Source organism: Cnephaeus nilssonii (assembly GCF_951640355.1).
Source record: "Cnephaeus nilssonii genome assembly, chromosome: 21".
Lineage (NCBI taxonomy): Eukaryota > Metazoa > Chordata > Mammalia > Chiroptera > Vespertilionidae > Cnephaeus > Cnephaeus nilssonii.
In genome coordinates this window covers 15,932,068-15,943,991 of record NC_137092.1, presented here as the reverse complement: position 1 = coordinate 15,943,991, position 11,924 = coordinate 15,932,068, and the positions used below count along the sequence as shown (strand labels likewise).

Below are 11,924 nucleotides of genomic sequence, written 5' to 3'. Positions count from 1 at the left end.
CACAGATGTTAAGAAACATTGTAAGTTAAGGGATAACTGGTCATGGGATATTTATAACCCATGGTTTAGGAATGAGAAGGGTTGCATTCTTCCATTCCCCATCCCCAGACCATAAAACACCAGATTCCTCATCCTACCCTCCACCCCCACCCCCATTGGTCAATCTGGGAGAGGAATATATACTTTTTTTAAAAGATATATTTTTATTGGTTTCAGAGAGGAAGGGAGAGAGATAGAAACATCAATGATGAGAATCATTGATCGGCTGCCTCCTGCATGCCCCCTACTGGGGATCGAGCCACAACCCGGATATGTGCCCTTGACCGGAATCGAACCTGGGACCCTTTAGTCCGCAGGCTGATGCTCTATCCATTGAGCCAAACCAGCCAGAGCGAGGAATGTATACTTCTGTCTGATCTTTTGGCAAGACCGCTCTCTCCTTACCTCAGGTAAAAAGGTAAAACACACACACACACACACACCAAAAAAAAACCCTTGCATCCAGATCTTATGCAGATGGAGTTTAGTAGTTCTTAGTCTTGATCTCTGAGACTAGACCTGACTCTACCGCTAATTGTGTGAACTTTTATCTTGTATAGTGAGGTTATGGCCTGGAGTTCTGTGATATATGAATAAATCATGGTGGGAGGTTCCACTTCTGATTATGGTAGTCTGGATATTTTAGACCAACATTCTCACTAGAAAATTTTTAATTTTTTTTATTGATTTTAGAGAGCGAGAGAGAGAGACATTAATTTGTTGTTCCACTTAGTTATGCATTCATTGGTTGCAAGATTGACCTTGCAATCTTGGTTTATCAGGCGGATGCTCTAACCAACGGAGTTACCTGGCCAGGGCCTCACTATAAATGTTTACAATTGGATGTAATATATGTTTAACAAACCTAAAAAGCATCAAAGAGCCAACAAGATTGGCTGGGAATCCAGAGAGGAAAAACGGCCTAAAGACTACCTTTGTCCTGGGAGTTTTTGCCACTTGGGAAAAAGTTGCTGAGAGGATTTGAGGGCCTTGAAGAATAGGGAGACAAAAAGTTGGAATCTGGGGACAGCTAAAGATAGGGATGCTGATAAAGATCCAGCATTTGAACTAGGACCCCCTACAGGTGGATCAGAAGTAAGCCATTCCTCATGTTCAGCAGCCTAGCCTCCCACCATTCTGGGTGGTCCAGAAATTCTTAAGCCTCAAACTTAGGAATAAGATGATCCCAGATTGCTATCATATCCAGATGTTTGGTAGGATCAAGCAGAAATCTTGAGGAACGTAACATCAACCTAGACCTCAAAATTATTATAATAAATAATTTTTCAAATATAACATCAACCACAATAAAAATTAAGCAGTTGAAGAGATAAGGTGAGACCGAACAGAAATGACAGACAATAAACAGACCCACAGCAATTCCACGTATTGAAATTATACAAGTGAAAACTGTGCTTAGTTTTTCAAGAAGATAAAAGCCACGCTTAGAAATTTCAGCAGAGACATGAAACTGTAAAAATGGACATAGCATGCCCTAGCCGGTTTGGCTCAGTGGATAGAGCCGTCCTGCAGACGGAAGGGTCCACCGGTTCGATTTCAGTCAAGGGCATGTACCTTGACTGGATCCCCACCCGGTGTGGGTGCGTGCGGTGTGGGTGCGTTAGGGGGCAGCCAATCAGCCAATGGGTGTGTCTTCTCCCATCTGTGTTTCTGTCTCTTCCCCCTCCCTTCCACTCTCTAAAAACTAATGGGAAAATGTCCTTGGGTAAGGACTGACAAAAATAAACAAACATTGACTCTAAAACAAAAATGACAATGTCTCATGGAGTTTAAAATATATAGAAAGAAAATTTAAATATATGACAACAGCACAGGAGTCAGACTGGTAAATGGAGTTAGCACCTCAAAGGAATTCTAAATAAAGCTCAGGGCTTGGTTACTTACTGGGTGTAGGGGGTGACTAAGTGTCTTGCCTAGAATTAGAAAGAATTCTAGTAACCCTGAGAGAAATAGCTTTTCTCTAATTCCTGGTTGGACAGTACACTCGCCATTCTCAATATATGATCAAAATCTCTAGATATGCCAATTCCGCAAAGCAGCTCATCAGGTGCTTGCCACATACGGTAAGGGCAAACCAGCTTGAAAAGCCATTGAAAGGGGCAGAATAATAAAGCAAACAGACAAGGCTTTCAGAAGTGCCTCGTGTCTCCGAGGTCCCCGGGCACTACAAAGGGAAAGGTGGGGCTTGTCCAAGAACTACAACTCCCAGAAGGCATAGGGCGGAGCACCGGGGTTTCCTGTCAAAGCTTATTTCCGGTCTTTCGGATGCTGACGCTCTTTTCCGGTACTGGTTCCTCCCCTCCCGCAAAGGCTTCTTTGGGGTGCACGGTGAGTCCCGAGCAGGAGGGGGAGTCTCTTGTCCGCACCTCACCTAGCGGCTGAGGGTTAGCTGTGGGAGGGGGAGGGGAGTGGGTGCGCCGCGGAAGGACGTTTAATCTTGGGGAGAGGCGGGAAGGGGGCAGAGCAGACTGAGCCCCGGGAGGGAACCACAAAAAGATGTGGGGGCGAGGAGAATGGGATCCCGGGGGAAGGATGGAGGGTGGGATGCGGGGTGTGTGGGAGGACCCCGCGAGCGCGCGGTGGGGTCTCAGTGGAGCTGGGCGATGGAGGAGAGGGCCACGTTCCGGAAGGCAGCAGCCGTGGGGGACTCCTGTGTAAGGGAAAGCTGGGGGGTGCTGCAGGTCTGAGATCGGCCGAAATCGGGCACCCCAAGAAAAGCCCTGTTGTAGCCACCTGGTGTCATCTCAGAAGACCCTATCAGTTGGGGAGCACCTCGGTCCCCCGGCAGAAAGAGGGTGGTGGTTATGCTGGTGCTTAGACCGATGACCCGAGGGCTTGCAGGGCGGAGGTGGCAGGAGAGGCGCCAATAGGTCAGTTCCAGCGGCTTAGAGACTGCTCTGTGGAAGGGGCTGCTGCTTTCCAACATCCAAGAGCTCCCATAGGCGTTTCGTGAAGGACCATCAGGAAGATTTTGGTGATCTTACATGCTTGGGTTGACTGCTCACTTTGCTTCTCTCTCCACAGATGAGGCTGCTGGCATTTGTGGTGTTGGCTCTACTTGCTGTCACACAAGCAGAGGAAGGGGCCAGGCTCTTGGCCTCCAAATCACTGCTGAACAGATATGCCGTGGAGGGGAGAGACCTGACCTTACAGTACAACATCTACAATGTTGGCTCAAGGTAAGGAGGCTCTGGAGCTACAGGTTAGGCCCTTTTCAGGCTTCTTAGATTTCCCAGCTGGGAACAGCACCAGCAGTGGTTTCTCTTTGGGAGACCTCCAGCAACAGCTATGATGAGTGAATGAATACACTGCTGGACCTCATTTAAGAAGAGGAGGACATTCTTACCTAAGCTATAAGAAACCATCTTCCACTCTTTTTTTGAGTTGGAAGAGTTTTAGAGTGGGGAAGAAGCAGGAATTGTGAAACCGGGAGAGGAAAATGAGAAGGCATTAAATATATGATTCCGTCTTACCTCAGGGTTTACAGTTTCAGCTTCCTTTGTTTCATTAGCCTGTACACATTTTTGTTGCCTTTTTAAATTTTGTTCCCCTTCATTTGATCTTCCATATGCCTCTTGCTCCTCTCCCCCTCCATCCTTCCAACAACACACACAGAGAAATTGAGACAAGAATGGGTTTGGGCCCATTTTTTCCTAGATACTTGAGTATTTTGGTGCTTCTGAGACATAGAATCCAGGCCTTGACCTGGATTCTTCAGTGCAACAAACCCAAATTACTGTCTGTGTGAGTCATATGTGTCTTTTGTAGTTTTGAATTTTTAGGACAAGCAGGCAGATTTGATTGCTGATTGCTTTAATTTTCATATCCATGACTTCCAAACCTCTTTTGTTGCCTCTGTTTTCTAGTGCTGCATTAGATGTGGAATTATCTGATGATTCCTTCCCTCCAGAAGACTTTGGCATTGTCTCTGGAATGCTCAACGTCAAATGGGACCGGATTGCCCCGTATCCTCTTGACACTGGGTGATGAAGGCTGGCGGTGGGGGTGGGGGAACGTTGCCACCGAAGCAAGCAGCAGGGTCACTTCAAACAGTCCAGGTGTGCATGGCCATTCTTCTGTCATCCCTCTGGATGAGATGGGGCAGGAGATACTGGTGACAGCTGTGTTCGTGTGCTTTGGATGCTCCTGAGGTTCTGAAGTTTAGGTTATAAGGCCCTAAAACATACTCTATTGGGCAGACGTAGACACTTAGATGTTTGTGGCCCAGCAAAGGGGGGGCGCTTTTAAAAGAAATTCAGTTGGATGCTAACGTGGAGGACCTGGGTGACCTTTCAAAGACTCTTCTTAGTCAGTGAGTCTCTTCTTCTGATCTACCAGTTGTTTCCTGAGTGTTTTGAATTAGATTTTTTTCCCCATGTGAATTAAAGTATGTTTAGATTTTCTGATAAGAGTTAGTGTTCTCTTTGTGGTTTTTGTTTTTATTTTGCATTTTCAAGAACTTCCTTCAGTTATAGTCAATGAAAGATTTTCTGTGAGCTTAAGTGACTAATTTTTCATCCATAACATATATTGCTTTGAAAATACACTGAGTACATCTTAGATTTAAAACTTGGCTAAAAAGGCATCATGTTGCCCTACCTGGTTTGGCTTAGTGGATAGAGCGTTGGCCTGCGGACCGAAGGGTCCCAGGTTCGATTCCAGTCAAGGGCAACATACCTCCGTTGCAGGCTTCTCCCAGGCCCGGGCCCTGGTCAGGCCTCGTGCAGGAGGCAACCAATCGATGTGTTTCTCTCACATCGATATTTCTCTCTGTCTTTCCCTCTCTCTAAAAATCAATGGAAAAATGTCTTCGGGTGAGGATTTAAAAAAAAAAAAAAAAGGTATATTGTAATATACTTTAGGCTTACAAAAATGTGTATGTTTATTATTCTTGCAGAGTATTGGCAAGTATGAAATCACCACATGTATTGGCAACTTGTTTTGTAAATGGTGCATTTAGTCCACAAGTTGAAAGGTTGTTATTATAACTTTAGCTTCATCTTTTTCCTTCCTTAACTCTTGGGCCAGTGCTAGCAACGTCTCCCATACTGTTGTCCTGCGCCCTCTCAAGGCTGGTTATTTCAACTTCACCTCAGCAACTGTTACTTACCTGGCCCAGGAGGATGGGCCCGTGGTGGTGAGTTGTCCAAACCCTTAGCTGGATGGGGCTCAGATCTGCCCTTGAAAACTCTTGCAGAAAATTTCTTATCTGAGAAAGAGAAGAAAGACCAGAAATGTGGGATATTGTCCTTAGGAAATACGTTTCAAATTATAAAGTTTCTGAATAAAGCAATTGAAATGGATGGGAGGGGAGTACTGTAGCATTCCCCTCCTCTTCATTCCTTCTGCTTGACTTTTAATCTGGAATGTGTCATATATTGCCCGGTTCATTGCTGTTCTTGCCCTTCCAGTTCATCTATGCCGCTGTCAGATTATTTCCCGTCTTCATTGTTTCCATGTCTTTCCCTTGCTCTGGATGCTTCTGCTTAATTCCATCAAGGTCAAGCTTTTCTGCCTCTCATTGCATACCCTCCAGTAGTCCAGCTGTTCTCTGCCTCCAGCTTCCTCTCCACTCGACGCACAAAGCCCCTCCATCCCAGCGAGGCCAGGCTCCTTTGTGCACGCCCTTCTCCTCCCAGTGCTATTCTTCCCACTTCGCCTTGCTTCTCTGTTTGAAGTACTCTCTCTCCTCCACTTCATTATCCGAAGCCTTCTCAAGACCCAGCTTTGAGCTGCAAGTCCTCGTTTTTGTCTTCTGCTTTTACAGTTCACATTGCTCTTTCCTACTCCTTCTTTCAATAAACATTCATCGAGGGCAGCTAAACATCTGTAGCTCTTATGTTATAGGCCACTTGAACATTTAATTATTTATTGTCTTCAATAAATAATTATTAGTTCTCTTTCTTATGTGTAGGTCTTCCCCCCACCCTCACTCCCAATTTAATATAAACTCCTTGAAGCCAGGGACTTTATCTTAGATTTCGCTCTGTTTCCCATATTTAATAGAAACAGTAGTAAATAATCTTTGACTGATTGATGTAAAGGTCAACAGACATTTATTGAGCTCCTGCAATGTGCTGGACTCTAGAGAATACTAAGAAGATTAAGATGCTGTCCCAACCCTCAAGAGCCTTAGGTCATGAATTCATAAAGGCCTCTGACAGGACCATACGATGGGCTATTGGCTACTTAGCAAGTGCACAGTAGGGAGAGGACTTGGAATAGAGTCAACCATAGAACTAAACGAAATCCAAAATTCTCGTTAAATGCACATTCTGAATTTTCTTTTTTTATAAACCATGTGGAACCATATTTTTGTAATCCCTGTTACATTGCCACATCCTGTGCCATTTCTACCTTCAGAATCAGCTTTAGAAATAGTCATGGGGATGTAAAGTACAGCATAGGGGATATAGTCAGTAATATTGTAATAACTAGCTATGATGCCAGGTGGGTACTAGAAATACCAGGGGGAACACTTTATAAAGTAGGTGATTGTCTAACCACTATGCTGTACACCTAAAACCAATACAAAATAATATTGAATGTAAACTGTAACTGAAAAAAAGTTTAAAATAGCCTGGCCAGGGTGGCTCAGTTGTTTGAGCTTCCTGTGCACCAAAAGGTTGCCGGTTCGATTCCTGGTCAGGGCACGTACCTGGGTTGTGATTTTGATCCCCTCTCAGGGAGCATGCAGAAGGCAACCAATTGATGCTTCTCACAGTGACGTTTCTCTGTCTCTCTGTCTCTTCCTTCCTCCCTCTCTCTACATGTCCTTGAGTGAGTATTAAAAACAACAATAACAACAAAAAGACATAATAAGATACTACTTCACACCCACTATGATGGCTATAATAAAAAAATAAAGACAGTAACATGTTGGCAAAGATGTGAAAAAATAGAATGCTAAAACACGACTGGTGAGAACATAGAATGCTGCTGCCACGTTGGGAACACAGTTTGACAGCTCCTCAAAAGAAATAAAAAGAAATAAAGAACCAACTTTTAGGACTCTGGTTCTACATGGTGTTTAACAGGTTAAAAGACAAAGCACCGAAGGCGAAGGCTCGGCTGCCACTTCAGAACAAAGTTGTTTGCAGTGTGCTCCAAGGTCTTGGCCTCCTCTCCAAGACAAAGGAATGTGGGCCAGACTCAGCCCCCTCTAGTAATGTACATTAGGGTAGGGCTTTGTGCTGTCCAGAGTCTTTCTCGTTTCATTTGAGCTCACGGCACTCAGGTGCAGAAGAGTATTTCCTCTGGAGGAATAAGGGAATGAGTGGCAGGTGCAAGTCATCCCATTACACACTTGGCCCTGCAGAGGGCCAGTGGTGGTGAGCCACTCTTTCCAGAGTCTGGGTCTCCGGTGGAAGGATTTGGTTTGAATTTCAGCTGCATCCCTGGCCTCCGTGTTTAGTAAATGCTCATCATGTGTTTCTCAGATCTCCTGGCTAATTTACCCCTCTTTACAACACAGTAGGAATCATCCAACTCTCTCTAGTTCAGAAGCTTTTCTTCCTCTTGAAGCTCTAAGAATCTAACACTTAGGCCCTGACTGGGTAGCTCAGTCGGTTAGAGCATCGTCCCAATACACCAAGGTTGAGGGTTCGATCCCCTGTCAGAGCACATACAAGAATCAGCCAATGAATGCATACTAGTAAATGAATGGAACAACAAACCAATTTTTCTCTCCAGTCAATTAAAAAAAAAAGAATAATGCTTAGAACTAGGTTGGTTGGGACTGCCCTTTCTCAGATGAGAAAGTGTGGGGTTTGCCTTAATGTCCTGCTTTTATTTTCAGATTGGCTTTACCAGCGCACCTGGACAGGGAGGAATCCTGGCTCAGCGGGAGTTTGACAGGAGATTCTCCCCTCACTTTGTAAGCGGCACAGTGTTGTCTGGGATGAGACCACCTTGGGTTCTGGGACCTCTTAGCCCCCTTAGAAGATTTATTTAATTGGTTGGTTTTTGCCATATCTGGTTTTTTTGGTGTCTGATCAGCCATCAAATATCCTAATTTAACTATGATTAGAGATTTTTAGTCATGAGATCACAATTATGAGAACAAAAAAACTGCCCTTTTTCTTTCCTCATCTTTGAGTAGAGCCCCATCTTGGAGTCCTGAGTCTATTTTGAGATTTAAAAAGAATATCTGCTTAGATTCAAAGAGTCCTAGAGCATTGGGAAGGTGAAGTGGGAACTTAGCTGTGGTCTAGTCTAAGACAGAATTTTTTGAATATTTGCCTAAAGTTCTGATTGAGGAAATTCATGTACTCATCCATTCATTCAGTGAATAATTATTAATTCCTAATTATGTGCTCAGTTCAGTGCTTTGCTTTGGGAAACAATGGTGACCAAGACATAGCCCCTTTCATAAAGGTCGTAGGGACTCAGAACAAGTCACTGAGGGGAAATGCTCTGCTAGAGATCATATACCAGGTGCTGGAGGAGCAGGCAGCAGGAACATGGAGCCTGGTCTCAGTCAGGGCGGGTTTCTGGAGGAGGAGGTTAGGAAGGATGGCCATTATAGGGAGAGGGAGCAGCTCAGAGTGAGAAAGCGTGGTGCCATCCAGGTATGGCAAGTAGTCCAGGAGGCTGGAGGGCAGGCTGAGGCGGAGGAATGGGGGAGGGGCTGGAGACAGTGGGGTTAGATCACAGGAGGCTTGACTGTCGGGGCAATACTTGGCCATCTCCCTCCTCACAGATTGTCTGGAAGAGAAAAGCTTTTCTTCCCGTCTGGGTGGGGTCAGGTGAGGCTTTGGCTTCTCAGCTGGAAAGAGATTAGTCTTCAGAGAGCTCTTCTCCATCAGGAGTCCTCAGAGAAGCCTTCCTGTCACGCACGGTTCAGCTTAAAATTTGGGCTGGGCTGCTCCCTTTCTCATTGGACCCTCCTTCCTGGTCCTCTCCCGTGCCCTGCTCCATAGTCTAAGCAAGGCCTCTGTTGTCTTCCACAGCTGGACTGGGCAGCCTTCGGGGTCATGACTCTCCCCTCCATCGGGGTCCCCCTGCTGCTGTGGTACTCCAGCAAGAGAAAATATGACACTCCCAAAACCAAGAAGAACTGAGGGGGTTGCACAGCCCGCCCATCCCAAGAAATCAGGTGCTTTCCAGACTCCAGAGGGTATCTCCGATGCAGTCTCCTTGAGCCCGTGGCCACCTTCTCCTGGGTCCTGCCCTGCTCTCGCCGGAGTGAAGGACTGGGCCGAGGAGTCTACGAGAGCCTCCTCGCTTCCCTCTTGAAGCCATACAGACAAGAATGCCGGAGCCTAGAGGTGCCGTGGGGTACATTGCTGGCGGTATGAGCTCTCCAGTGCAGGAGGGGGCATTTGGAGACTGCATGACACCACCCCCATCTCCTGCTCTCCCCTCTCAGAAGCGGATAGAAGATAAAGTGAAAGCTGTGGGACTCTTGGAGGCTACCCAGCTCCTGCTCTGGGTTAGGGAAGTGCTTACCAAATGGGTTTTCTAATAAAAACAAATGCCACACTGACTTGCCCATTTTCTCATCAGCTGGGTGAGTGCAGGTTGTTGGAGCTCAGACCTGAGAGCCAAGGCTCCTGGGCAGGTGAGCTGAATCCTGCCTCATTGCTGTGGGGGTTGTGGGTCCTGTTCCCATGGAGATATCCATCTGTTTTTGAGCACCTTGCTTCATCTCATTTCCCTCTGCTCTCACCAGTCACCACATACTCCCCAGAACCTTTCTTGACTGTTAGCTCCTCTTAGCTCAAGGAGAGGATGGAGAAGGCGTTATCACGCCGGGAAGACATTCTGGTCTCATATACTGACTTCTTTTTGTAATGCTCACCCGAGGATATTTTTTCCCATTGATTTCTAGAGAGAGCGGGGTGGGGAGGGGGAGGACAAGTGGAGAAACATCCATGTGAGAGAGACACATCAATTGGTTGTCTCCTGCACAAGCCCTGACCGGGAATCAAACCCAAGATCCTTTGGTCCCTAGGCTGATGCTCTAACCACTGAGAAACTGGCCAGGTTTACTTACTGACTTCTTGAAAAGCTATTTCTTACACCTGGTTCTATTCCTTCCTCTGTTTAAGAACTAGCTTTTCTTGAGCTTGAATTATGCCTCTGCTCTGAGCGCTGGCCCCGCAGCAGCACCTGGATCCAGCCCGGAGTTGCGCCTAAGCTCGGGCTGTAGAGAGGCAGTGGCTTTTGCTGCAGCAGCAGTGGGGAGAAGGCACTCTGAGCTGACTCTGTCCAACCCAGGAATGCCGTGGTCCGAGAACAGCCTCCCAGGCAGGGGAGCAGCCCAACAAACACCCGCTTTGTTCCTGCCACCGAGTTTCCCAGTTTAGACTCTGTTGGGGATGGGGGGGGGGAAGGGGGGGCGTGCTGCCCAACCGGTTTAACCTTTCCTCTGCCCAGCAGCGGAGCCTCTGGGCCCCAGGAAGGATGAAAAGGACATGGAGACAACGGGAGGCTCCGAATGGAGTGGCCCTCCAGCAGCTCACATCCCTCCTTCAGGGGCTGTGGCTCGGACAGCCCAGGACTGGCCAGGTGAGAGGGCAAGGAGGGGACAGCACAACGCTGTGGCCCTTGTGTTCCTGGTGGAGACCTGGGGCGTGCTCAGGAGAACGGGGGAGAAGACAATGGGTCAGAAGCGGGGGGGGGTTGAGGAGGAAAAGGGAGCTAGTCTGGTGCGTATCATCTTCCTCCCGAGGTCTATGAAGCATTAGTCTTTGGAGGAGGAAGCACCCTGTTCCACCTGCGCGGTCTCCCCTGAGAACAGCGGGTTCACCTGTAGGAGGCGGTGTTGTGCTCTAGAGGACAGGATAAGCTTCATAACCCGAAGGTCCTAGAGAACTTCCTGTCTCAGCTCAGAGGTGCTCCTTTCCCGAAAACGGGCAATCTTTACCTTTCCTTGCAGAACTCAGCACTCTGTGTCCTGGGCCTTGTTAGAATGGAGGAGACTCGGGTGGGGGAGGGGGGGCGGACAGATAACAAGAGAAGCATTGTGAAGGCAGTTAGTGTCACAGGCACCTTGAAAAGGGGCCAAAACCAGATACTTCCTCTCTGAAGGGATCCACTTCCACTGGTGTCGGGATGGAATTCGAGCCCACCCGTAAGCAGTGGGCTTGGAGAATATAAGAGCCTCTAAAATCGAGAGACAGACTTGGCTGGACTAGTTGGCTTTATGATTGAACCCTGTTCACTTCTGAGGTAATTGAATGGGAGGAGGAGTGGTAGATAGCAGTCCTTTGCTCTAATGGAAACCACCCTAGGAAGGTGGGAACCCTGATCTCCAGATTGCCTGCAGGTCTGCATGGCGGAGGGACAGTAAGCCCTGGTCCCCCCCATCCTTCCTGGAGGTTGGGTACCAAAACGGAGGGGCTCCTCCCTAAAAGGCAATACAGAGAGAAACCCAGCTGCCAACATGTTCCAGATCCCACCCTGGAAACCAGCTGACTATTCCTCCCACGTCGTCCAAGCTTTCAGCTGGCACCTGCTCACCCACACACCCAGCCCTGGTGCCAGGAGGAACCAGGTGCCTGGATGGCCACCTCCACACCCTAGGCTGGGGGACTCTTCCTGAAGGAAGCCAATGGGAAACGGGTGTAAGAATCTCCAAGAAACGGGGAAATGCAGCGGCTCCGAGTGGTGGGAGCAGGACTGACCACAGACGGGCAGCATGCTGGGCATCCGCCCGCCTCGTCCACCACTCGCTGGCTGTCTGACCTCCGGTAAATCACGCCCCTCCCGGAGCCTGTGTCCCCGTCTGAACAATCGCGAGACTGTTTCATGAGAGGATTTCTGAGGCCCCCACGCCAGTAAAACGAGGCGGGTGTTTCCCCTGTGCTCTTGTGAAGGGAGAAGCTACCCCTGTCGCCCATCGTGGGGTTTGGGGCCCA

At 47.8% G+C, this 11,924-nt stretch overlaps 1 protein-coding gene across 2 annotated transcripts; it reads left to right on the top strand.

Moving 5' to 3' along the window:
* Positions 1-2,300: 2,300 nt before the first annotated feature.
* SSR2 (signal sequence receptor subunit 2) lies at positions 2,301-9,547 on the top strand. Of its 2 annotated transcripts, none has more exons than XM_079761304.1 (6): positions 2,301-2,388; positions 3,085-3,239; positions 3,927-4,025; positions 5,089-5,197; positions 7,859-7,936; positions 9,012-9,547. In XM_079761304.1, exons 1-6 carry the CDS (start codon positions 2,326-2,328, stop codon positions 9,120-9,122), a joined length of 615 nt encoding a protein of 204 aa, XP_079617430.1. In that variant the 5' UTR covers positions 2,301-2,325; the 3' UTR covers positions 9,123-9,547. The 2 variants fall into 2 exon arrangements, with proteins under 2 accessions (XP_079617430.1, XP_079617431.1); XM_079761305.1 differs by lacking the exon at positions 2,301-2,388 and adding an exon at positions 2,405-2,444.
* Positions 9,548-11,924: the final 2,377 nt, after the last annotated feature.

Excerpts from the sequence above, each read along its gene's own strand:
- SSR2 (XM_079761304.1), top strand. The coding sequence starts at position 2,326 with ATGCTGACGCTCTTTTCCGGTACTGGTTCCTCCCCTCCCGCAAAGGCT. Across the intron at positions 2,389-3,084 it reads AGGCTTCTTTGGGGTGCACG|ATGAGGCTGCTGGCATTTGT; the intron begins GTGAGTCCCGAG and ends CTCTCTCCACAG. Across the intron at positions 7,937-9,011 it reads GGAGATTCTCCCCTCACTTT|CTGGACTGGGCAGCCTTCGG; the intron begins GTAAGCGGCACA and ends TGTCTTCCACAG.